We start from the raw sequence: 27,607 nt of genomic DNA on the forward strand, positions 1-27,607 counted from the left end.
GGGTATAAATTTAATGTAGAGCAGAGACATTTATCCTAGCCACTCTTCAAAACAGGAAGGAAAACATACCATTTAAGTATGTACAGCAAATGTGTGCTAATCTGCACAAGCCAGAGCACAGTGACAAGAAAACTAAACTTATAGCTACAGTCTAAGCAACAATTAAAATATTTAAAACAACTGTAACTTGACTATCAAGGTTTAATGAGGACTTAAGTTAATCTTGTCAACATCACACAAAGCAGGATGGAAAAGGGGGTAAAACAAAATCTGTTCTTCAGACAGCGCCCTCTACATTTATTGGCTGAAAAAATGTGTTCTACCTTTTAACTGAGGTCATATAAAGAAAGGACCATAATTGACTGAAAAACTCAAGAATGTCAGAAGGAAAACAGTTTTTTGGTGCTTCTGAAATTGTTGTGTGCCTTTCCTTTCTTCTCACCTTTCCATAAGGTCAAGGCGTCCTTGGTTTAATTCTGCTTGTGGGCTTTTCGTTTTTAAAGGAAATGCTTTACTCTTTACAATCACTCACTTCCCCTTGCACAATAAGAATTAAAATAAGGTAAAAGGTAACTAAGGTCAAATCAAAATTGCATACATACATGTAGGTTTTCTAAATCAGTAAACACAATATCAATAATATACAATATATATTTTGTGCCATATACAGGTGCATCTCAATCAAGGAGAAAATCATTAATAAGTACATTTAATTCAGAAATTCAATTCCAAAAGTGAAAATCATATATTAATTTATTCCACACAAGCAATGTCGAAACATTAAACAGTGTAAATCACAGCAAAAAAGGTCTGTTGTTATTGCTTTAACTGGTAGTAGTATTGCTGCTTATATGTAATTATACGATAATATATTATTTGTACATGTGTAGATAACATTAAAAGAAAATCTATATGTTATAGCACCTTTCAGATCAGTGTGAAAGTGAGTCTGGAAAAGGGGTGGGTCACTATAAGTTCATACTTCTTCCCACACCTTGAATATGTACACCAATTGTGTACATTTCATGTTCCTTCTCTTCTTTTTGAAAATCCTGTATATGTCATTACATAATTAAAAATAAAAAAGAAATAAATTCATGTCAGGTGTTTATTTATAATGATTTTGATTATGGCTTACAGCAAATGCAAAACCAAAATTCAGTTTTTCACACAATTAGATTAGAACATGTGGCCTACATAAAATGATGTCCAGTTCAGGACTCCTTTTGCATGAAATTCAGTATCAATGCAGAGTGGCATGCAGGCAATCTGACTGTAATCTCTTTCACAAAACATTTTCACCATAAACTTGCAAAGACTCTGAGCTCCCTCTGGTCATTCATAAATCCCAAGTGGGGACGCTGATATCCCACACAGCTGCGAGTTTACAAAGCTAATAAATCCTGTAGTGTGGGACGACAGGAGGTGTCGTGTGGCATCGATGTTAGCACTACGTATAAAGTCTGCCTCTGAAGTTTCCCCATAATGTTCTTTTAAAAACAACACTGGCAGAGGAGCTGCTTGTGAACCCTGTAACTGGCTGGTTAAACACAAACCATGCATCACCACTACATCACTCCAGCTTGCTCCTTTACGTGTTAGCGAACAGGTGGCCAAGACTACCTCGCTTGGCGATTCAGGGGCATTACAGAGACAAGTTGACTTTTAACCCCCTCGCTGCATCACTTCTTTCAGTACAAACATGGAGACGACAAAAAGGCACATCTATCTCTCCTTGAAGTGCATGTGAAAGAGGCTCTGCTGAGATGTGAAGGAAGCCCAGTTTGCTTTAATCACAACCTTAAACTTATCTGCTTCGCTGGGTCTGGTGTCTCCCGTCTTCTTTTCTACAATACTTCATAGATTCGCAATGGAGTTTAGCTCGGGGCAGTTTGCTGCTCAATGAAGCACAGTGACACCGTGGCCATTAAACCAGGTATGGGCACTTTTGGCAGTGCCTAGTCCTGCTGGAAATGAAATCAGGATCTCCATAAAGCTTTTCAGCATGAAGTGCTCTAACATTGTATGGCAGTCGGCTCCTGTGGAAAACTCAAACTGAACCTCAAGCAACTTGGATTCTGTGCTTTTCCACTGTTTCCATATAAATATATCACTCTCTGTGTATTGAATCAATATACGATGTGTGTCACTTTTGAAACTGATTTTTCTGTGATATTCTAATTTACCGAGATGCACCTGTAGCTACTGTATTGTACTGAGAAACTGGACTAGACTGAAATGAATATCCTGAAAATGTCTGACTCTTTAGAGCCCTTAGGAAAAATCTGCATGGTTAAGGCCACCCATGCCACCAGAGCAACATTAGTAAATCTTAGCCTTAGTTTTATATGTCTCTAAATTGTTCTAATTTTTTTCTCGTAATAGAAATATGATAGTCAAACTAGTACATCATTGTTCAGTTTATTTCCTTAATTTCCGAACCTTTCTGGATACTCATCTTGCAAAATGGAAACTTTAGATAAATGGAATAATCAATTCGTCTATTTTGAGCAAAATTTGATGTTGCAGAAAAGAGAAACGGGTTCAGATCATCATCAGACCTTGCTGCTTCTAAATTTATCTGTTCCTTATTTAAAGCATCTTTAATATTACCAAAAAACAGAAGGCAGCACGTCCTGAAACCAAAAGAACCCTACTTTCTGAACCTGTGTAACTGGCATCTCTTTTGTGTACTACGTGTTTTTAATTATATATTAGTGCTGCCGTGTGACTGTGATGTTCTTTGTGGCTCTTTCTATGTGAGAGAGAGATACTCAGAGAGACGACTCCAGAAAAAACGAATTAGGTAGTGTTGGAATCATCCTGCACCATGCAGTAGTTATTTAGGGACATACTTCCACACACCACTGAATAATACAAAAGTCAGGGAGGGGCTCAGTACGGTAACGAACATGACGTCTGAATATTTGATGAAGGGTCATGTGGAGAGACTCAATCCAAAAATCCAATCCAAAATATTGGAGTGTTTGAATGACTCAAAACCACAACATGTTGAGGACAGGACATCAGCCTGTAATGTCAATCCTGAGACGCAGACAGACAAAAAGGTGGACATGTACTGATCAGGGTCTTTTCTGACCGATACCGATTCCGATTTTCACAGATTAAATTTTTTTTAGAGAAAAGGGGAAATGTGCTGCAGGTTCCTTGACAGACACAGTAGTATATATAATACTAACAGGATGTGAACAAATAACAAGATTATCACAGTTTATGCATCAAAGCATACTTTTATATACTTTAAAGTACACTTATTTGGTTGATAGGTTCATGAAGAAAAGATAGCAGGCGTTCTTGGTTTGAATGAATTGAATGTACTAAAACCAAAAAGTTGCATCTTTCAGTATTTGGCCTGCTGACTGCCGAAATGACAACATCCTCTGATTCAGATTTCTGGTGTATTGATTGTTTCACCACTACAAAAAATATATGATGCTCATAAACATTCGTCTGTCTTCATTCTGTCCCACAGAGTTTCTGTATAACATTGGAAGCAACAGGGTTAGAACTGGAGAAGTACAAGGATAATCCAGTGCATCCAGTTAATCTGGGATGCCTTTCTTTTTAATAAGATCCAGTTCTCATTTAGAAGGAAGATTCCTTGTGGTATCCCTGGTTGCTTAATTAACCCAGCCAGGCTGAGAACTCAGAGTGAATAAAGGTGACAATAAACAGAAGTATGGACCTGAGAGGTGACTTACCGAGCTATCCCCACTGCTATTCTTCACTCTGGTATCCAAGTAGCCATGAGCCATTTCCTCCTCTGACCGGATCTGCTGCACCAGTCGTTTTGGATAGGTGATCTCAGTTTCCCCATTATCCAGCTGGTCTGAGGGGGCAAACCAATCCCACAATCCTCCATCTGCACCTGGACAGGAACATCAGATTCCAGAAGCCTGTGCTGGTAGTTTTAACAAGCATACATCATAGATAATAGACGTGTGTGTGATGACCTAATTAAGCACACTGTGTACCTAACAGTGTTTAATCAGTTTCTATTTTAAGACATTTATTTCATATAAAAAGTGTGTTATGATATAAGACATAAATAGGGCCTGTTTGAAGGTAATTACTGGTAATCACTAAGTTTGCAAATAATTTATTAAACATTGTGCTTTTATGTGTTAAGTGCATTAAACATCCTAAGAAGACGTTTATTACACTAGGTGGAAAGCCCTGCGTTGGAAAAATATTGATGGGGCAAATCTATAGGATGGTCAATGAGCTATTTTAGCACCGAGATCCTGCAACGATAAGATCTCCGTCAAGAAAAGGTCTGCTCATGGGGAAAAATGTGGATGCAAAGGAAACGAAAAGGGTGCTCCCGCTCTCGATCCGAACACCCCCCTCTCTTTCACCTCCCCTCGCTTACCTGACATCGCAAGCCTCTCGCCCACTGCACCAAAGACCATGAAGCACCACACCGCCAGCATGATCTTCACATATTCCCTCTGATTACCGCATGGAGAACCCCGGCAGGTGGAGAGGAGGAAAAAGATCAAAAAACGCACAGCAGAGATGATGGCGAGGATCCAAAGTTAATCTGCTAAACAGCTGATGGTGCGCGTCCTCTCATCTCTCCCCCCCTCTCTACCTCTCGCCCTCTCAGCTCCGGCCAGTACCGCCACGGAGAATCTGGATTTGCATATCACAAAGATGAAAAATGAATCGATCCGGGCCTACAGACTGATCGGCGATGGGATCGGCGAGGAACGAGAGAGCGCGCATCGCGGATGCATCGCTCCGCAGCGCTTCGCGGATGCGTAGTAGGCTCTGGGTGTGCGGCTGGAGTTGTATATGTGTGTGTGCGGTATGCGGAAACAGAGGGAGGAGGACACGTGGGGCCACGGTACCCTCCCTTATCCCGCGCCACCTTCTCCTCTCGTTGCCATGCAGCGCTGCGCAGGGAGAGGATGCGGCAGTCCGACGTCTGGACAGCACGCCCGAAGAAAAGCCATGAGGGAGACCAACGGTTAAGAAGTTCATTTCAGTTTGTAATTAAGAGGGTATGAACGCTGGAGAAAAATGTTTCGGACTCGATATGTATTCTCGACATGGCTGCAGGTCTGCAGAGGACTAAGGTGTGTCCCGACTATCAGGCAAAAACAACCCTGATTGTTTCTGTGGTAACACGCTCAGACAATTGATATTCATTTAGATTTTTGCAATAAAACTCAAAATAAGATCAAAATAATAAAAATTCAAAACCTGTTGTGTTTACAGTAACTAAAAAGTCTTTTTAAACTTAAAGAATGAAAATCCTACTGTGTACACCTTTGAACCTCAGATGAGTAAAAACTTGAATTTAAACAAACTGTTGTTTATGCACAGGAAGAACATGCAAACTGCATGCAGAAACAGCTACAGCTAATGAAATGAAAAAAAAATCGGTTTAATTAGAATAATATTTAATGTTTATACATAAATGTTGCGTTAAGACCATGCTATGCCCTATAAATGAGGAACACAGCTGACTGTGTATTTATGCAGACATTTGGACCTGCTGAAACATATGTTCATCTTCACATACATGTCACACTCAGTAGGAATGAATGCATCAACACAGCGTAGCAAGGAGGTAATCTGCTTGTGGTTCTGCTGAGGTATTAAGGAAGCCCTAGTTGCTTTAATCGTGGCCTATGACTCATTCGCATTGTTGAGCCTGGTGTCTTTGATATTTTTCTTGACAATACTCCATAAAGGTCAGGCCAGTTTGTTGACCAATCAAGCACAGTGAAACAGCGGTCATTAAAGCAGGGACTGGCACTTTTGGCAGTGTGGGAAGGTGTCATGTCCTGCTGCAAAGTTAAACCAGCAACTCCATTAAGCTTATCAAAAGAAGGAAGCATCTTGGTGGACAGCTGCACTGACTTTGGACTTCATAAAATACATGTGGAAATCATGATTTACTGTGGAAAATTCATCCTAAACCTCAAGCAGCTTGAATTCTGTGCCACTCCACTCTTCCTCCAGACTCTGGTATTTTGGCAAAGGTAATGCAACAGTTGCAGTCCATGCCCTGGATACAACTGTGTGATGGTTCTTGAAGCACTCTCTCCATCTGTAGACCATAACATGTGGATCTCCCTTGAACTGTTTTGTTTTTTGCGGCAATAGTGGCCTTTATTTAAAGGCAGAAAAGAGGGATAGAGAAGGGGAAGACATGCAGTAAATGGCCCAGGCTAGAAATTGCACCCAGGACAGCTGCCTTAAAGATTAGTTTAGGACTATACTCTGAACATGTTGCGCCCCACCTTCCCCAAACTTTTGAATAGACTAAGCTTCCGAAAGCTGTTGTTACCCCTGTTCCTGGTGCACTTTTAATTATCACACCAGCTGTGGTCTAGTAATTATTTCCTGTGTTCTTAGATAGGTTCCCCGCTTCATCCCACCTGATTTCAAATGATGGCTAATTAACAGGCTTGGGCTGAACTGCAGTCATCTGAATCAGGTGTGTTAAAGCAGGGAAACTTTTGAAACATGCAGAACAGTATGCCTTGAGAACCAGGGTTGAAAAATACTGGTATGTGCTACCGAATCGGGCTGAGAGACAGTTTAAAGGCTGAAGAAACATTTGCAGGCGTTTTAGAAGAAGCGAATTTGGGGTTTTCATTTGCTGTAAGCAAAAGTAATCAAACTTACTTGGAAAAAAAAAAAAAACCACAATACATCATTACACGTGTAAAGAATCAATGTAGTTTCAGTTTTCAATATTTTTGATTTACTAATGTGCACTTGTGATCGGGAAAGTTGTAGACTGCCCTCTGGCGTTCACATAGTTGCATTACACTAAAATAAAATAAAAATTAAAGAATATAGCGCATCTTGATCTTTCCTTCAAAAATAATGTCTATTGAAAAGCGAATTAACTTATACAGCTGGCTGACAAAGAAACCCTTATTGGTTTGGTCATTTAAAAAAAGATTCTCTTTTTAGCAATGTAAACCATTTCAGCACATTGTTGCGTTTACCTCATGTCAATTACCTCACTTTTACTCAACATGAGCTCCATGCGGGAGGCGTGATAAGTCTGTTTTCCTTGTTTCCGCTCAGCCAGGTAATTAGGTTAATTGGTTTCAGCTTTTGTTTTGAAGTGGGAAAGAAACCTGACTCACCGTCTGCTCACTAATTAGAGTTAAGTGTGCTCGGGATTATATAAAATAAGCTGTGAAAACGCAGCGGCCTCCCAGTGCTCCTAGAGTTTGGATACTGGAGGACAATGAATGGTGTTCGTGGTAGTAAACGATTGTTTAACTGCACCCACGCTGACTGTGGAGCGACTTTCTCAAGGGAGTGGAAGCTGAAGGAACACAAGACTGTGCACACCGGAGCAGTAAGACACACATTTGCAATAACACCAATGACGCATTGTAAAGCAAGTGCTGTTAACATATCTCTCCTCAGCGCCCGTATCTGTGCGCAATCGCTGGATGCGGTCGTCGCTTCAAGAGGAAAACCCACCTGAGAAGCCACTTGCTTCACCATAAAGGGATAAAGCAGTACCAGTAAGTAAAATTTTAAACCTGATCTAAACCTCATTAAGAAGCGTCTCATTCACATACGTTCTGTTCAGATGTAATAGTACAGGTTGCGGGAAGACTTTCTTCTTCGCCAACAAGCTTAATAGACATGTGCTCATGGAAACAAAGCTGGCGTTTTCAAGGTTTGAAAAACTACATCTTTCCACTAGATGGCAGCAAAGTGTCGTTTAAGTTCGGGCTAATGAGGAAGCTGTTTCTTTCTGTAGTGCAGCCAACAGAACTGCACCCTGAGCTTCAAGAAGCGCAGAATGTTGAAGCTACACTTACAGGCGCATAATGTGCCACTAACATTCAAGTATGTACTAACATGGCAATGTTTTTTACAGATCTTTATAGAAACATAATGCATTACCATAGCAAATGGCTACTTGTGTAACAATTTTTTTTGCTGATATTTTGCATTTGTACCATTTGTCTGGATGTACAGATGTTCTAAAGATGGATGTGCTGCAACATTCAACTCCCACATTGCCCGCAAAGCCCATGAGAAAAAGCATGCAGGTTTGTTTCCTTCTAGGAGTGCTGTTTTTTTTTTTGAGGGGAAGCTGGCATGTTTTTGAATTGAAGGAAGCTGTGAAAGTTTGTCTCACAACAAAAACTTGCTGCAATTCCATATTGATTTTGCATCTTAAGGTTACCGCTGCCCTCATGATGGCTGCCAGGTCCTTGAGCACACCTGGGGAAAACTTCAGAAACACATGGCTAAACACCCAGGTAAATGTAATTTAGAGATGCTGGCTTCATTTTGCAGCAGGACATGGTACCTTCCCACACTGCCAAAAGTGGCAGTAGCTGCTTTAATGAATGTTGTATCACTGTGCTTGATTGGTCAACAAACTGGCCTGACCTTTATGGAGTATTGTCAAGATCAGACACCAGGGCCAACAATGCAAATGAGCTATAGGCAATTATTAGAGGGGCCAGGTTTAACTGGTTGCAACCAGAACATTATCAAGTTGAGATTCGCAGTTGGTTTGCATGAATTGTTACCTCTGCAGAATGTGAATTGGCAACAATAAATTGAGTATCAGACTGACAGTATTTCTTTGCTTATTTATGACTAGTACTTAACTCACAGTGTTCAGTAACCTGGATTGTAAATTGAAGAGTTAAAGTCCCTAAATGTAATTCAAAGTCTTCATAGTGAATTTAAAAGTAAGCTTAGACCTGAAAATCTATATTCTGAGGTGTTCTCTGGGGACTCTAAGCACAAAGGTTTATCTTGGGCTGGCTTAAAATCATATCTAGTTTTGGATGAAACATCTGGTCATTTGTTTCACAGCTACCTTTTCCTGCTCAGTCTGCAAGAAGGTGTTTAAGAAAGCTGGTGCTCTGCAGAGGCACAAACGAACCCATGCTTCCCATAAGCCTGTACTCGTGTGTCCCAGAGATAACTGCCAGGCCTACTTCTCCACAACCTTCAACCTGGAGCACCACATTCGCAAGGTGCATCTTCAGCTACTAAAGTACAAGTGTTCCTTTCCTGACTGCCCTCGGATGTTTGCTATGAGGGTGAGCCTCTATGAAAGTTTAGAAGTTATCTGCAGTGTTGAAGCAAACATGTTGAAGGAATTTGATTAGCAGAAACAAAATGAGTTTTATTTTATCCCACAGGAGAGTATGCAAAGACACCTTTGTCACCATGATCCCACTGCCACCACTCTGATGGTAACATCTTACAATATTAACATTTCTGTTTAGGATTCAGTCATTTAAAGGCTTATCCCAACAGAAACAAAGAAGACAAAAGAAAACCTGGCAGAAACGCTTGGATGGAAACAATCGGGGGCTTGTCGAGGAGAACCTGGGTCGCCTCTTTGCTCTTCGCATGCGGCTCTCCAGACGCGCCAAAGTGGAAACCAACCTTTCAGGCCTGTTCAACGAACGCAAGATCCCGCACTATGTAGACCCAGAAGTCAACCTACGGGACCTGTTTGGAATCAAGCAGCCCCGTCCTTTTGAGATGCCTGAGACTGGACCAGTGAAAAGTTAAATGGAGATGCACAGATGGCTGCATTATTTTTTTTTTTTTCTTTTAAGAATTGGGCCTCTTTATTATAATGTTGTATAGATTTAATTTATTTTATACCAGATGGGAAAATTGTAGTCTCAATATCTTTTCATGCATGTTGACCCAATAAAATGCATTTGTTTAGCCCAAAATTGAGTTTTGGTTTTCTGTTCTAGGGTCTGCCCATTGGTAACAAGTGAGCTATTCAATTGCCCTTTTAACTGAAATGGTAAGCATTTAGATGCTGGCCCACTCAAACAGCTGCTGTCCTCCTGCAGCCCTTGTGTTCCTGCTTTGGCTGCAGATTTTGGTTGACAGTTTCTGAACATGTTGGTGCTTCACAGAAATGGGCAAAACTGCACATGACTAAAGGCTGAATCACCGTAATGTTGGGGGTGGATTAGCACAAAATAAACTTGGACAGATGAATGCATTTGAGAAATGGCCAAACATGCTAAAAGTAACTTAAAAATTTTCTTGACTCAAGAAAAAGTGGAGGTTGGTCAACTTTTTGTAGTCAGATGTGCAGTTATTCCAGTTTGCATTCCCCTCGAATTGTCTTGCCTGTACTAGCTGTAAAGCTTAACAGATGAAGCCTCGGCATGCCTCTTAAGGTTATAATTGCTTTGCATGTGTGGCTTTCAGTTAACATGTGCTTAAAGATGGAGGAATAAAATTAAGAAACTTGAAGAATTTCTGTGAATATGGAAAAGTTGAGATTGATTCCCACCATTGCCACCTAGTAATGGTTCCTGTTGGCATGAACTAAACGATACAGAAATCTATGAATCACCGTAAACCAAACTTTTATGATCTCAGGAAAGGCCAAACCAATTGGTCACAGCATGAGGTTGACTTTGCATCGTGTCGAGGACTGAATCTGCCTCCAGCCGACAAATTCTGGATGAAATTCCTTTGACGGGAAGACATCTTTGGATGGTCAAACTGGCAACATTTCCATTGGGAGTACATTTTTACAGAAAGTAATGGTGGTAATTTGGTATCTAAAAGTGTATTTTTAAAAATATATTTAGGCCCATAGTGTTGCAAACTTTAGCAACCAGCAACCCTGTTATGATACAAAAAGGAAATCCAAGGTTTTGCCACAATTTAAACGGTTGTAGTTGCTGTGACATTCAGTTATGGTCCAGGGTTTTACTTGCATTCATGAATATTCACAAATTGTTTTGATACATTTAAACCACTCTTTTCAATGGCTTAAAATAAAACACTATCCAACTTCATTGATTATTAAAAATAAGAGCTTCAACTTATTGGGAATTTTCTCTAATACAAATGCTGAAAAATACACATAGGCTTAAATACAAGCACACACCTAAACCCATATGGGTGGATGTTCATGAGTTGCAGGAACTACACAAGCTTGTTAATCTTGCCATTAACAAGCTTCGAATGTTTTTAATTCACACTGGTTTGTTCCCAGGTAAGAACTCCGCTTTTGAACATAGTCCATAAATCTTCAATAGGGCTGAGGTCTGTTGATTTTAGGTGAAGCTAAAGAATTTGGTACTTCTGCTCTATTATTCCATAAATCTTTTGCAATACCTCGGTACCACTGACTGCAAAACAGATCATTATGCTACCACTACCATGCTTTACAATTTGAACAATATTAAGTCTGAAGGTTTGACCTTGATTCCTCTAAACATCTTGTGATTGTAACAAAATATAAATAAAACAAAGTTTTTCATGATGCTGATGTAAAACTGGATTCATGATGGACAGTAACACTAGTGTTCCAGAGGTTTCTGGCTGCTATACTTGAGCCAAGGTGGTTCCTAGTTTCTCTTGAAAGTTTCAACCAAATTAATGTCAGCTAAGAGGGACATTTTGGGTCATATGGTTGAAACTGGAACCCAAATGGAGTTTTTGAGGCAATGATCTTCAAAAACATATTTTTTTTCTAGATAAACACATTTATCATAAGAATGGGGATGTATGTGTTTGAGACTGTATGTACAGTTTTTACACAATATTACTGAAAATACATAATTCAAAATTATGTATTCAATCCTTGATTTTGAACGGCACAGAAGTTCTATGTTATATGATCAAGCCAACCTGAAAAAAATGCTTTAAATGCAAAAAGGAAATGCCAAAAATAAATGTCAAATGTATGCTCATGATGAATGTATGTAAACCTTTGACCAGAAGTGTAGTACTCTAAATTCCAAACAGTGCTACATTGCCTGTTCCTGATACTTCGCAACATTCATTATTCAACTGAGACATTTTTAATTTCAATTGTAACCCACTTTTTTTCAGTCTTATTCACAGAAAATCCAAGAAGAGAAAAGCTGCACTCTCGCAGAGAAAACGAAACAAGGAGATAAATCAAAGTAGGTTAACTACAGTCGTCACGTCCTGATTTAGCCTGCATGTTCCAGAATAAATGACCCAAAACCTTTATCCACTCTAGTTTCTTCTTTCCCCATGGTTGTGTTTTAAGGCTTTTCATAGCAGAAATGTACATGCAAGCCAAACCAACAGGAGAAAGTAAATGAGGAGATGCCTTTTGCACAGGTACAAACAGATAAGCTCCTCTGACTGTTTCTATGTTTTTCCTTGCTGCCCTTGGCCTGTTTTACTTCACTTTCACCATTGCTGTGACCCTTGGTTGAGATTAAATTTGTTTCTGCCTGTAACCCTTGAAGATTAATAGGCTTCTTTAAATTATATTAATATATGGTAGTGACTATTTAAGGGTCTATTCAAACCAGTTAATGTATCAGGGTTTTGTTAAGTAAAAAATAAGACCATAATGTTAATGAGACCATAACATGACATACAGCGAGGAGAAAAAATATTTGAAACAAATACCTGCGAAATCGGCAGTGTATCAAATATTTGTTCCCTCCACTGTAGATCTTCTTCAGTTCAACTGTAAATCAAAGAAATCTGTTAGGAAAAGATATTAAAAAAAAAAAAATGTTATGATCTACATGTGGAAACCCGCTTAAACTAAAACTTTAATTAGGGACCTTATTATTTAATTTCAATATTCGGTCTGCTTGGGTACACACCCAGCTTTAATCACAGTGAAACCGATGAACCCGGAACAAATTTTAGCACTAATGGCATCTTCCTGACATTTGCTCTTTTGCCTCCTTCAGCTATCATCATTATTTCAATGATGAACTTTATGGCTCCCAATGAGAAATTGATTTGCAGCTTGTCCATCAAAGCGATAGATAGATAGATAGATAGATAGATAGATAGATAGATAGATAGATAGATAGATAGATAGATAGATAGCAAAAAAGAATTCATAAAAAAGACAGAAGAGCCCAAATTTTATCAAGTCAGCATCAACAAAATCCATTAGCTCTATATGGTTTTGTGTTATTAAGCATAATAAAAGCACCAGGTATAACAGAGACTCCATGGTCAGAACATATTATGACAGGATGCCTTTCTCATCACCTGCCTACAAGCTGAGTCCTCCCTGAAATCTTACCAGCTACATTAACCAGGTTACCAAGTTTCGCTTTATTGGCCAGAGACAGGTTACCATGCCAAGCAATGATACAAAACATTAAAAAAGATTCAATAAAACTGGGGCAACGGTGGCGACAGTGGTAGGGAGCCGTCCTGTAACTGGTGGGTTGCTGGTTCGAAGCTTCTCAAATAGGACTGCAATCGGGGTTACGGCTCATTTAGTAACCGGACAATGGGAGCCTGGTGCGGTTGTGCACACATGGAACATGTAAAAGCAGAGCGGCATGATCCAGGCTGAAGTTAGCCATAAACCCTGAATGCTGACTCAGCACTGCATTTTACCGATAATTACCGATTTATCCAGAATGACATGGGGTGAAGGTTTTACCTTAATGAGCATTTTCTCAACCTGGCTCTGGGACTATGACAAAAAAGGGACTGTTGAATGGTTTTTATGTTTATCTCTGAAGCAAAATCGGACTTTGTGTCAGACACGGACATGCCAGCAGCCAGATTGTTTCTCCAAAGTGACGTCATATGGTAACAGCCATATGCCTTAGAAGCAAGATGTCTGATTTTCAGCTCTGCTTCAGAGCTTGGTTTAGCAAGTCAAAAGTTGTTGTTTTTTTTTATAGTTTTTCGTTGCTGTTGTGAATAATCTGAATCAAAATATCGATTAAAACACTGTATTAATGCAAAATATCCAAAATAAACCATTTTAAGGTTTTTTTCCTTCATACCCCCAAATACTTATAACTATCCACCAGTTTAATGGCAGCACTGTTAACTGTTGTTAGTACAGGATGGGGGATGACTTCCTACAGTAAATAACCATCCTTAGTTTTCAAGGTGTTGATCTTTAAAAATTACTGATAATACCAACAAACAAACTCATCATCAAGAGTCCCATGGTGATGCTCTTCATTATGCAGAAGACTTACAATGACTGTATCATCTGCATGAACTGCCTTATAGCCTGTGTACTATGACGGACATTAGTATGTAAAATACATAGTAGGGATGAGAGACAACATCCCTGCAGTGTACCAGCAGAAGGGCTAAGCTGTTCGGAAAAACAGCTGTTTAACATTTTCTAATTTGCAGAGATGTTACAACACTCAAAAGAGACTTAATATACAAATGTATCAGTCAGGAAGATAAAAAATCTACAGCGTTATATATTTATCATGGTGCATTGAAGACAGTCATTAACAATTAAAAAAATATGGGTATACAGTACTCGTACTCGTACTCATCGTCTTCCGCTTTATCCAGGACCGGGTCGCGGGGGCAGCAGACTGAGCAGAGAGGGGTGGATGAGATCCGCCCTGAGTACCTCAAGCCTCTGGATGTTGTGGGGCTGTCATGGTTGACACGCCTCTTCAACATTGCGTGGCGGTCGGGGAAAGTGCCTCTGGACTGGCAGACTGTGGTGGTGGTCCCTCTCTATAAGAAGGTTGACCGGAGGGTGTGTTCCAACTACAGGGGAATCACACTCCTCAGCCTCCCTGGTAAGGCCTACGCCAGGGTATTGGAGAGGAGAGTCCGGCCGATAGTCAAACCTCGGCTTCAGGAGGAGCAGTGTGGTTTTCGTTCCGGCCGTGGAACACTGGACCAGTTCAGAACTGAAATCAACAGAAAGTCTGTGATGTCACCTGAGGAGAGCTATGGACAAGAGATGTCCTCAAATTCTGATACATCTGGAGAATTCTTGGAAAATATGGACCGATCAAGATGTCTGATGCTGACAGACTCCTACCAAAAATAAAGCCTGAGTGATGTAATTGGATGAAAAGATGCTTCAACAAAGTATTAGTTTAAGGGTGTACACACTTATGCTACCAGGTTATGGCATTGATAAATCGCATATTATAGTTGTGGAAAGTTTTAAATTTGGACTTTTTAGATCACAAAAACCTGACATTTTAACAAGGTTAGAAAAAAACATTGGGAAAGGTGGGGAAAAATACAGACACACAGCTGTGGTTTAGGCTGGAAGGTCTCCCTCAGACTGGCCGATGGTCAAACATTGAATCTACTATTTTTCCCACCTCATTTTTTTAAGACAGAACAAATAGAAACTATTTTTTAAAACAAGTTATGTTTGTGCCTGATATAAAAGTAGATTGAAAGTCCTCCCATCTGCTGGATTTGATAGACAGGATTACTTTTGCATATATTTAGTGCAAACTGCTTTACAAGTTCAGTGCGAACATAAATCTGGGGCAAAACAGTTGTAAAAACTGGAGGAGATTGCATCACTGAGGACACCCCTCAGGGTGGATTGTTGAGGGCTGCAAAAGAGTGTGACTTACCAATGATGGCTTGTTTCTGCTACCTACCAACCTATTGCTAGATATAGCAGCACAGATGCACAATTGTATGGTGTAAATTCTTCAGATGATTTTCTGCTTTCATAATTTGGACTGGACAAAAACAGATTGCTCAGTAAACTGCCCCAACCACAATCATTTCAACATTTCATCCTATTGTTTGCGTTTCAAAATGCATGCAGCTCTGACCTGAAACCATTTTAACTGTTACAAACCTAAGTAGATGGACTGCACAGAAATGTAGGTCCACAGATTGATCATTTTAGTAGGATGCATCCTTTGTGGAACATAAATGTCTTGGAAAATGCCAACCCCTCAAAGCTTCTAACTTTGATTCTAACTAGAAATAAATCACTAAATTAAACCCCTGACACACAAATTGAATGATCAAGTGACATTTTAAAAATAAGAAAAATATTATTCCTCCAACAAACTAACATATTCTATCCAGCTTTAACCCTTTCTTGACCCTTGTCAATGATCTTTTGGTGAATGCCATGTATTATTTATTTTACCTGAGTCCGCCTTATTCCCCAGCTAGTACTTGAGCATTCTAACCCCCACTTTACTGATTGTTTGCCTTCAGTGAAAGTTAATGTTGCAGAAAGTCCATGAGAAGTGATAAAAATTCAATAAAATAAAGACAACATGGTGACTAATAACACTTAGCGGTGTATTGTATCATCTATGGTGGCAAGAATTTGCCAACACAAATTGATTTAGTTTTTAAATGGGCTTTCCAGGCTGGAGTCCTCAGTTTCTAGGAAACTGGAGCCGACACAGCAGTGACCAGCAGGCTGAAAGTCATCCAAAAAGACAGAGATTGATAGTGTTTGTTTTTTCCCCTTCAGACTGTCTGATATTTGTGTGGAAGCTTTTTTCTCCACTGGACCACTGCATAATTGGCTATTTTGTCAATTGGCTTGACAAGAGAGATTATGCAGTTCCTCTTATCCTGATGTTATAAATTAAATGGAAATAGAAATATCCTTTATCGTCCCACAGTGCGGAAATTCTGGTGTATCAGCAGCAAAGTGAAAGGCAAATAGAAACACCAAAGTAAAAAAATAAAAGAACAAAACAAAAAGAACAAGTGACTGTACAGTCAGGGAAAAATGTACAGCATAAGAAAGCATAATTAAATAATATTAAAAACAGAATAGTCAAAGAAAGCGAAATGTGCAACTGACTAGGGTGATTTTTAAAACTGCCAAGCAGTGCAAACGTCCATGTATGTTTGTGCATAAAAAACAACAACAGACTTTTTTACAGAAATAGTAAAACTGCAAACAACAGCAGAGATGTAAACTAGTTTTGAGTTTACTTAGAGCAGTGATGCCCTTAAGTGATTTTTGGCTGTTCATAATCTTTTGAATCATTAAATTGTGTCTCTTCATACATCAAAGCTATGATATGCCCTTTTTCTTCTTCACCTATGTGGATGAGATTTAAAATTATCTTTCTTTAAGCATTGCTGCCTTATTATGTTTTCATGAAAAATGAAATTTAAGGAAGAATCTGTGATGTGGGCAGAATAAGTTGAAAAAGTTCCTCACAATACCAGGACACTTTCAGCAAAAATGTGATGCCTGCCAGACAACTTAAAATGTGTCATCGGTCAAGGTGCCTGTTTTAGACATTAATTACTTCAACGTCAAAGTTAAGGGTCCTGACAAGCAAAGCAACAAACAAACCAAAGAAATTATGAAAACAGCCTGGGAAAGACTGACCTGTTAATAATTGAAAAGGTTGTCAAGGTCCAAAGTAAAACTTTGGTGGACATTTTATAGGTCTAGAGAAGTACTGGTGAGGATCCTTTAAAAAATTTAAATCTTGCCAGTTTAGTGCAACATATAGAGAAATTAATGGTTCTTGAATGGTATTGCACGCTGCTGTATGTCAGGAAATGACTTGGTGCTCCTTCACTGTGACCCAAATCTGTAAAACTCCATCACTAATGCAAACAGAGCATCTCTAAATGACATGCTGACATGATTTATCTCAACAGACTATTGGAGACATTTTCATCCGATTAGCAGTGATTTTCTGAGCCGATGATCTGTGTTACCAGAGATGAGACCTGATAACCAGATACACAAATCTGGGTTTGATTACACTTCCTTTTGTTGATATGCACATTACAACCTCCAGTGATGTCCTCATTTCCTCATATTCATTGTGTTTGCTGCTTCATCGATCAAAGTCGTGGCCTTTGATAAGGACTGTATGCTTCAGTCGAGCTCCATCTGTAATTAAAAGTGCTGCAAGCAATCAAATCAGGGAGTATGACAGTTGTCTTGTTTTACATTGTGTCCAGATGAAGAAAGATGGAGCTAATCATTCATCCGAAAGGTTATATTATGAAAAATGTGTTCAAATCCATCTTTCTGCTTCCACTAATGTTTTTAAATTTAGCACGTGGGATTAGCATGAGGAACACAAATGGTTTCTGATTGACTTAAACCAGCTGTTAATTCACTATGAATGAAAATGCACCAAGAGCAGCAGGGACCAGTGTTTATTAGCAGCCATGTCATGGGTGATTATTTTTCTTGAGCTCAGGGAGAGATCACATGAATCAGAAAATTAAAATAAACCGGTTACATATTTTGCAACCTCTCCATCCCTTTGGGGAAAGGTTTTCAGAAAATGTAATTTACTGAACATCAAATGAAATGGACACAAAACTATACCACAGAAGACCGGAGGCGATGACAGTAGTAAGTTTGGATAGAAATGATACACAATGAAACGTCTTGAGCATTTTTTTCACTAAAACGTCTGCCTGTAGTTTCTAGGGCTCTCTTTTTTTGTTTTGAAAAGAGCTTGTCCATTATAAAAGCAAACTTTTCTACTGGGTTAGTCCCCTGCCTGGCCTGAGGACCCCAAGAGCTCTGGAATTCATACAGAACATGTTTACACATGTTTATGTTTATGCATTTGGCAGATGCTTTTATTCAAAGACACAACGAGGATATAAAAATGCTGTTAATATCAAAGCTAACAATAAGCGACTTAGAGTTAGTGCTATAGAGAGGGTAGGCACACCACTTGTATACATATTAAGGAAAACCCTTAATTTCTTGCAAACTGTATCTGACTGTATGTAAATCAGTGAGTTATAGAATTTCTGTTTTTTGTAAAACTTTTATTAAGCTTTGCTTTTCCCTTTTTGACTCCACCAAATCTGTACAACCTTGAGGTTGTCCCTGGGTTTAAAGTGATGCTGTTGGTTAGCAGATTTAAGATGCTACAGGTCCTTCTCAAAATATTAGCATATTGTGATAAAGTTCATTATTTTCCATAATGTCATGATGAAAATTTAACATTCATATATTTTAGATTCATTGCACACTAACTGAAATATTTCAGGTCTTTTATTGTCTTAATACGGATGATTTTGGCATACAGCTCATGAAAACCCAAAATTCCTATCTCACAGAATTAGCATATTTCATCCGACCAATAAAAGAAAAGTGTTTTTAATACAAAAAACGTCAACCTTCAAATAATCATGTACAGTTATGCACTCAATACTTGGTCGGGAATCCTTTGGCAGAAATGACTGCTTCAATGCGGCGTGGCATGGAGGCAATCAGCCTGTGGCACTGCTGAGGTCTTATGGAGGCCCAGGATGCTTCGATAGCGGCCTTTAGCTCACCCAGAGTGTTGGGTCTTGAGTCTCTCAACGTTCTCTTCACAATATCCCACAGATTCTCTATGGGGTTCAGGTCAGGAGAGTTGGCAGGCCAATTGAGCACAGTGATACCATGGTCAGTAAACCATTTACCAGTGGTTTTGGCACTGTGAGCAGGTGCCAGGTGGTGCTGAAAAATGAAATCTTCATCTCCATAAAGCTTTTCAGCAGATGGAAGCATGAAGTGCTCCAAAATCTCCTGATAGCTAGCTGCATTGACCCTGCCCTTGATAAAACACAGTGGACCAACACCAGCAGCTGACACGGCGCCCCAGACCATCACTGACTGTGGGTACTTGACATTGGACTTCTGGCATTTTGGCATTTCCTTCTCCCCAGTCTTCCTCCAGACTCTGGCACCTTGATTTCCGAATGACATGCAGAATTTGCTTTCATCCAAAAAAAGTACTTTGGACCACTGAGCAACAGTCCAGTGCTGTTTCTCTGTAGCCCAGGTCAGGCGCTTCTGCCGCTGTTTCTGGTTCAAAAGTGGCTTGACCTGGGGACTGCGGCACCTGTAGCCCATTTCCTGCACACGCCTGTGCACGGTGGCTCTGGATGTTTCTACTCCAGACTCAGTCCACTGCTTCCGCAGGTCCCCCAAGGTCTGGAATCGGCCCTTCTCCACAATCTTCCTCAGGGTCCGGTCACCTCTTCTCGTTGTGCAGCGTTTTCTGCCACACTTTTTCCTTCCCACAGACTTCCCACTGAGGTGCCTTGATACAGCACTCTGGGAACAGCCTATTTGTTCAGAAATTTCTTTCTGTGTTTTACCCTCTTGCTTGAGGGTGTCAATAGTGGCCTTCTGGACAGCAGTCAGGTCGGCAGTCTTACCCATGATTGGGGTTTTGAGTGATGAACCAGGCTGGGAGTTTTAAAGGCCTCAGGAATCTTTTGCAGGTGTTTAGAGTTAACTCGTTGATTCAGATGATTAGGTTCATAGCTTGTTTAGAGACCCTTGTAATGATATGCTAATTTTGTGAGATAGGAATTTTGGGTTTTCATGAGCTGTATGCCAAAATCATCCGTATTAAGACAATAAAAGACCTGAAATATTTCAGTTAGTGTGCAATGAATCTAAAATATATGAATGTTAAATTTTCCTCATGACATTATGGAAAATAATGAACTTTATCACAATATGCTAATATTTTGAGAAGGACCTGTATGTTGTTATGCATTTTTTTCCACGCTTTCAATTAAATAATGCAGTTTCCTCACTGTAACCTTAGTGAATTTAATATGTTGATGGATGTATATTTTGTCTTGACTGTGGTTGGCAGTGATATGACATAAAATCCTTTGATTGAAATCTCTTTCTGACAGATTCAGTGCTTCCTGTTCCAGAGGTAGCAAAGCCGCCCAGCCGCAAGATAGGGGCGTCGCTGGGTTTTACTGTATTTGGTGTGTTCTTTTTTCAAGGACTTTATTTTATTGTCTATAAATAAATGCCTGCTCTGCATTCCCAAAGAGATCTACTGTCTGTCTACAGAACTTTATCCAGAACGACTGTGGCTTCTGTTACATCCTCAGGCTCATCTATGGGAAAAAAAGGGACTAACACAGCTCCAGACAGGAGAAATGAGCAGATATCTTGGCATTTTACCTGTTTATTTCTTCTGAATGTTAAAACAGAAAGCTGTTTCACTCCAGGGAGAGTCAAGCCAAGGCACATAACAAACAGAACCTCAATAAATACAAGATAACCTTGAATTAGGAAAAAATGAGAAAAACTTGCAATTGAAGATGTTAATTATAAATGACAGCTCTCTGCTACAAAACCAACCAGATATATGATAGCAGAATAACAAAATGCAACTTAAATTTACAGATAAAGTTAAAACATATTGAGGCAAAGATTAGTACAGCTTAGCCTGCGCTTGTGAATCTATGTTTAGTGTGTAGTGGACAGACTGAAACTATCTCTGCAGATAGCTGCAGCCCAGCTTGATTTTCTTCAGATATCTTCTGCAGTAACTGTTCCACAATCCATAGCGACCTTTGCAGTCTTCTCTCATTTAGTTTCCACTCAGCAACCAGCTCCTGATATAGCTTCTAAACAGTAAAATCTGTCAAATCAGGAATCTTTTGAAATCACATTTTATTGTGAGAAACATTATGAATAATTTGATTTTATTTGGAATTCATTCAGTAAGCTTATTATCACCAGGCCGACGGCAGTGTGAGAAATAATTAGCCTCTTTTCACAGTGTTAAGTCATCCTTCAATTGTTAATTCCGATTATGTTAATTAGGCACACAATTATTTTGTAGTTTTTGCATTTGGTGTAAGAAACTGTTTGGGGATCAAATGGGTCAATATTGTTTTTTGAGATACATTTTGCATGTACATTTTATTCAGTGAGTAAAGTTTGTGTTGAACTAAACAAAACTTAATTTACTCTTTCTGGTCAGATCATTTAGTTATAATTAAAGGGATGTGGCGACTTATATTCACAAACTAACCCACAAATGTTTCTGCTATAAAATATTGCTTACAATAAATAATTAGCAACTAAGGCATGCTCATGTGTGTAAATCTTTTCAAAAAGTGGACCAAAATTGAGATTTGAGCAGCATAAAACCTAACGAGTACTTCTATCTCTCCTTCTAGACCCTCTGTGTTATTTTATGTATTTGTTGACTAAAGTAAAGGTCATCTTTGCAGAGTGAAGGATGATGTGAGTGGTTCACTGTAACAGCTTTGTTTGTGTCTGTGTGTGTGTGTGTGTGTGTGTGTGTGTGTGTGTGTGTTGCAGCAGCTCCGGCTCATAGAGCAACTCTCCTGTACAAGCAACACCTCTGGCTGCCAACTCTGCCAAGTGAAAGAGGGCTCAGTGGGAAGCATGGAGCTCATGTTTCTTTAATGAAGTATATCATTTGTTCTGTGTGTGTGTGTGTGTGTGTGTGTGGAGGGGGGGGGGGGGGGGGGGGGTCACAGTTGGCTTTAATCAATGAGAGAATGTGTTGAACAAATGTAAAGGCAATCACTGATTCAAGGGAGTGTCCCTACTGGTCTCCGTATAATCAGTGGTATTCAGAAGCAGAGTGGCAGACTGATGAGTCATAGTCCAGTTTGAAACATCAGTCATCATTACTGACTGAACGCTGAATCAAAGTCAGAACAATATCTTCTGGTGATGCTTTCTCCTCCTCTATCAAGCACTCCCTGTCATCAAATGTGTAATAACTTCTGACTTTTCTGTGGCCATGGAGGACTGTCCATTCACATGTCGTGATCTCCATCCAGCATGTTGTCATCTATTAGAAGAGTAACCTTTACCTTATTAAGAAACACCTCATGTGAGCATAAGAGCCAGTATTAGTCTATGGCAAAATTATGTGTTTAATCATTAAGTAGTAGTGCAGTTTGTCCATTATTAACTCTTTTAAGAGGAAGCAAAGGTACCATTTACTTCATTCTTAAAGAAGCCATTAAAAACTTTTAAAGTAAATCATTTTTTTAATATTTGTTTTCTCTTATTGATACATTAATAAATTACATGCTATCCTGTTTTTGGTCTAATTTAGTAGGTTAGGATTTGGGCAAAAAGTAACTTCTGGACTGATTTGAAACTTGTTGTGGCTCCAATCTTCCTCATATCTTGAATTTGTAAGCATTCTTTAGATTGAAACTAATTTAATCTTTGAGGCAACTTTTTAAATGTTTTTTTGCAGCACTAGTGGCCTCTATTTTTTAACAGTAAGCAAACAGGAAAGGGGTGGAGAGAGGGGGGAGACATGCAGCAAAGGTCGCGTTGGCCGAGAGTTGAACCCACGATGGGCTGCGCTGAGGATCGAAACCTCCGAACATGGGTCTCAAGCTTTACCCCTGCGCCATCTTTGCGCCCAACTTTGAAGCTTCTTTGATTGAAATCCTTGAATAAGTCATCCATTATTTGGTTAATTGGGATTACTGTGCACTTACTAAGACATGGCCTTAAACCTAAACTGACTTGTTGGGCAATGGGGTATTTATCAGGAAGGCAGCCAACAGGCCCTTGGTAACTCTGGAGGAGCTGCAAAGATCCACTGCTGATGTGAGACAATTTTGTCAACGGGGCAACTATTAGTCTTACACCCTAAAAATCTGATCTGTATCGAAGAGTGCAGAGAAGGCTAAATATCACCCAAAGCTCACCACTGTGTTCCCACACTGTGAAGAAAGTGGTGGCAGCATCTTGCTGTGGGGATGCTTTCCATCTGCAAGGACACAGAAGATAAATGGAGAGACTGATGTAGCTAAACAGGGGCAATCTTTGGAGAAAACCCGTATTCTACAAAAGACTTGGGACTGGGGAGGAGGTTCCCATTCCTGCAGATTGACAAAACTAAACATGCAGACAGAAAAGTTAGATCGTCTAGATCAAAGCATATCCAAGTGTTCGACTGATCCAGTCAAAGTCCAGTCCTAAATGCTATTAATATTTTGGAGGTAAAGCTTGTAAATTGCTGTTCAAAGACACTCTTTATCTGATCTGACTATGCTCAGACTCTACATATTCAAAGTTGGCAAAATACAACCTGCAAGACTTGCAACTGTAATTTAAACGAAAGGTTGTTATTTGTTTGATTTGGGGATTTAGTTGTCACCTGGTCAACAAGGGATGCTTTTTATGGATATGAATCAAAATATGGAAAGCTGATGCCTGCAACTCAAAATAAGAAAACAATTCCAATCAAACAACAAACTGATTAACACAATAAACATTCAGATATTCTGCATTTCGTATGATGCTCAATCCACTTGCTAAGTATTTGCAGAAGGAGAGTATCATATGGAATATTTCATTTGAACATTTCTTTTTGTTCTCATAGAAAGAAGTTGTTGCTCAAGGAAGAGTTTCCTCAGCTGTAAGTGCTATCAACAAACAGAGTTGAAACATCAAAGATGATTTGGATGTTTTTTTACCATCCTAAAAGCAGGAATTTATAATGGTCCAATCTTCTTTATGGCTGTCTGATGCTTTGTTTTGAAGCACTCCCAAATCCTTGGCTAAATCTCTGACAGGATTGAAAAAAGAGGTATCATTATTACTTTTATTTTTGAAGCGTTCCAGAGATGAAAAAACCTTCAGTGTATCATTTAAAACCACCTCAGATTGGCCTTGAGCCTGTCATCTTGTGTGTTTCAGATGTTTTGTTTCATTAAACAAGTCTGTCTTCCTTTAATTTAATTTTTTATTTTCTTTTTCACAATATGAGGAAATGGAATTGGTGTAAAATCAGAATGGGAAGATGACTTTCAGCCCTTCCTCTGTGCTATTTTCAAACTACATGCATGCAATCACAAGGTACGGTAAATTGTTTTTGTCTCTCTTTGTAACTGCACAGTCATTTGCATATAGCTTGAAATAAAGGACAGCTTCCTTTTGCTCCCTGTGTGGGTGACAAAAAAGCGATAATGGTATGTTGTTCACAATGCTGAGGAAATAATTCTTTGCATTGCTATCAGCCAGTATTGGGGACAGGTCATTTTATGTGGGTGTTTGTGTCTTCATGTTGGAAACCTCTGATTACCTGCTATTCCTAGAATAACTATCTATTTAATTGCCTCTATTCTTTGCAGTTTGATTCCCTAGACAGCTGCTTTTGTTTGTGTTTGCTTCTTCTGCAACGCAGAATCAGAAGGTGTGAAAACTACAGTATGCACAAATGAAAAATATCATAGGTATAAAAGCTTCTGCGTGGTGAATGTGTGTGAAGGTTGGTCAGATAGAGTCGGAAATGTGTATTACACAGGATTAGATAATTTTATTTAATGCAGTTTGTGTTTTTGTTTCTGAGCATAATAATTTCATTCTTATCTAAAGACATATCGATCAGGCTTTTATTGACATATACGTATTTACTTTGAGGTCAACTTGCAGATTCAAATTTAAACCAATCTGGATTTTATGTCTTAAGAGTAACATGCAAACATCTCCATGTTCATTATAAAATGTAATAAAGATTCACTATAAAACAAAAAGTGCTTTCTAATATAGGTTGTAGTCATTAATTGAACAGAAAATAATTGAAATCATTCTGATTTGTGCAATAAAGCATGTTTCTAATCTGTCTCTGGTTTTTACTAAACTCAAATGAAAATGAATCAAAAACATGCTTTAGTTTAATATCTTTATAGCCTAAAGTGTTTTTTTTTTTTTTTGATGCATTGAAATGAGCAGAGGATGTAAACCAAAATCAACCTTTTACCTAATTTTTAACTTTGGTTTTAACACATTTACCTTATTAAAGACAGCCATTCCTAAAGTTCTTTAGAGTCGTTTTTATCTCTGCATAATATTCCTGAAAAATATATAAACAAATTATTTTTAGGCTAAGTGACCTTCGAGGTCACTGGAACACAGTGAACTCTCCTGTCCTAGAAACCAGTTTAAACTTATCTGAGATTTGTGACATGGTGCATAATCCTGCTGAAAGTAGCCACTAAAAGATGGGTACACTGTGGTCATACAGGGATGGACATGGTCATCAACAATACTTATGTAAAGTGTGCCAATAAAAGGGTGTAATGTTGTTTTGGATCCGATAACATTACACTGTCACCATCACCCTGAACCATTGATCAAAGGCAGGATGGATCCAGGCTTTTGTTTACATCAGTTTCTGAAACCAACAATCTGACTGTTGCAGCAGAAATTAAGACTGACTCTTCCAGCTGGGCAATTTTTTCCCAATCTGTAATTGTCCACTTTTGGTCAGCCTGTGTGAAATGTATAGCCTCAGTTTCCTCTTAGATAAGAGGAGTGGCAGCCAGTGAGGTCTTCTGCTGCTGTTGCCCATCTGCTTTAAGGTTTGATGTGTTGTGCATTCACAGATGGTACCCAGTACCACTGTAAAAAAGTTGGCAGAACTCAAAATTCTAAGGCAACAAACTTCAGGGCCTTTTTAAGTGTTGCCCAACAAGTTGTTAAAATTTTAGTCTGTAAGAACTTTGAATCCTGAATTAACCCATCCCCTTTTTTCCAGGGAGCAGTGAACTGCACACACCAGTGGTGCCCAGGAAGCATTCTGTGGTTAAGGGGACCCAGAGTGATAGTCTGAGTTTTGAATCAGCAACCATTGGGGCAGCTCCAGAATGCTACTGCCTGCCCCTCTAACCACCAGGTTACATCTAACAGTTCTAAATCCTGACTACTGGTAACTCAACTATGAGTTGTAGTGACTTAAATAGGAAACTTTAGTGTCACTGTACAGAAGGTACAGTGACATTTCATTTTGCGGCATTTCTTTGGCTCTGTTTTAATTGTTAAAGCTGAACATTACAACAGCACTCAGCCTCTAACTCAAAAGCCAACTCCAAAAGTTGGTTTTTCTGCATTTCACAACGAAACTACAAAAGTTAGCAGAACTTTCACCCAATGCAATGACCTACAACTTAGAGATATAAGTACTGACAACTCATTAAACAATGTTAAAGATTTCAACTACCTTGGTTTACTGGACTGACTTAAGATGTTGTTCCTAATATGTCACACTTAAGTAGTTTTTTTACTGTGTATTTAGGTTGTAACAGGTTGTCATTTAGGCTACTGATGCCTTTATTTCATCATCTGCTCATTCAATTCCCTTTCTTAGTCCCTTTTGCATAAATATATTGAGTTGCTGCCATATGGCAGATTCATTATTTTGGTTAACAAGAAATATAATAGGAATAGAATAAATCTTGTTCTTAAAGGAAGCATCAAAACCAGCAGTTCATTTTTGGGATGTGTTTAAATAATTAAATTAAAATGTTGGCGAGTTTTCTTGAAATCCTTAAAATTGCTGATTTTTCCATGTTTAAAGTATTTGTTGTGCTCTGATTCGTCATTACAATTCTCTTCCTCAGTGTTGGGATATGATATGTAACCCTTTGATCAGCATGGATGAAAGACAAACGGCATGGCAGTGTTCAGTACAGCAGCCTGTGTTCTCTCTCTCTCTCTGGTTTACCTGAACAGAGCCACTGAGGCTGTGAGTCCTGAAACTTGCTGTGAGGCAGCTCGAAAGGTTGAGGATGTAATAACAACAGCAGGGGACACTGTATGAATAATGATGGCAGACAGTTATTATACAGGAGCATAAGCAGGGTGGATGTTGGGTCAGCCGGTATGATGCCTGGCCAAATTTTATAAATGACCACTTTTACTGCAGGCCTTCATTATTTCTCTCAGTTTACTACCTCAGAAAGTGGATGCTATGGCCAAGCTGTGGCTGAGCTGCCAGGAAAATTGAGTCATTATTGATAGGCTGTTTCATTCTAAGAAGCTTAATCACATCCTCATATTTTTCCCTGTGATTCAATCAGGTGAGGTGTGGGCATGCTTCTAAAATTATTTTATAATAAGTGAGCTATTGCCATGATGGCAGTGACAGAAACTGATGGAAGAGGCAAGAGAGAGCGTGAAGAGCCCAATGATAAGGTGGAAGACACTGGTGAGCGAGGTCTGGTCTCTGGATGCAAAACCAGAGTAAGGAAGGAGGAAGGGAGTGAGAGAGAGGTGGACCATGCCAGGGAAAGATTATACAAGATTGTCTTGGCGGAGAGAGAAAGATGG

At 39.2% G+C, this 27,607-nt stretch overlaps 2 protein-coding genes across 5 annotated transcripts in view; one reads left to right on the forward strand and one right to left on the reverse strand.

Moving 5' to 3' along the window:
* The window catches only part of LOC124864815 (disintegrin and metalloproteinase domain-containing protein 11-like), a 30,041-nt gene extending 25,065 nt beyond the window's left edge, over positions 1-4,976 (reverse strand). For all 4 annotated transcript variants that reach the window (XR_007037370.1, XR_007037369.1, XR_007037368.1 and 1 more), the window contains exons 1-2: positions 4,394-4,976; positions 3,723-3,889 (exon numbers count right to left, since the gene is read on the reverse strand). Coding sequence is in view for 1 of the 4 variants with exons in the window: in XM_047359744.1 (XP_047215700.1) it covers positions 3,723-3,889; positions 4,394-4,454 (228 nt within the window). In the remaining 3 variants the exon portion in view is untranslated. The remainder of the gene's footprint in view (positions 1-3,722; positions 3,890-4,393) is intronic.
* Positions 4,977-7,204: 2,228 nt separating this feature from the next.
* On the forward strand, positions 7,205-9,725 carry LOC124864816 (P43 5S RNA-binding protein-like). Its single transcript, XM_047359746.1, is given in 10 exon segments — positions 7,205-7,354; positions 7,426-7,526; positions 7,595-7,653; positions 7,656-7,684; positions 7,769-7,857; positions 7,990-8,063; positions 8,196-8,276; positions 8,845-9,074; positions 9,177-9,230; positions 9,295-9,725. Coding segments are annotated over 10 exon segments (1,092 nt in total). The 5' UTR covers positions 7,205-7,240; the 3' UTR covers positions 9,556-9,725.
* Positions 9,726-27,607: the final 17,882 nt, after the last annotated feature.

The sequence above is a fragment of the Girardinichthys multiradiatus genome, chromosome Y (assembly GCF_021462225.1).
Source record: "Girardinichthys multiradiatus isolate DD_20200921_A chromosome Y, DD_fGirMul_XY1, whole genome shotgun sequence".
Lineage (NCBI taxonomy): Eukaryota > Metazoa > Chordata > Actinopteri > Cyprinodontiformes > Goodeidae > Girardinichthys > Girardinichthys multiradiatus.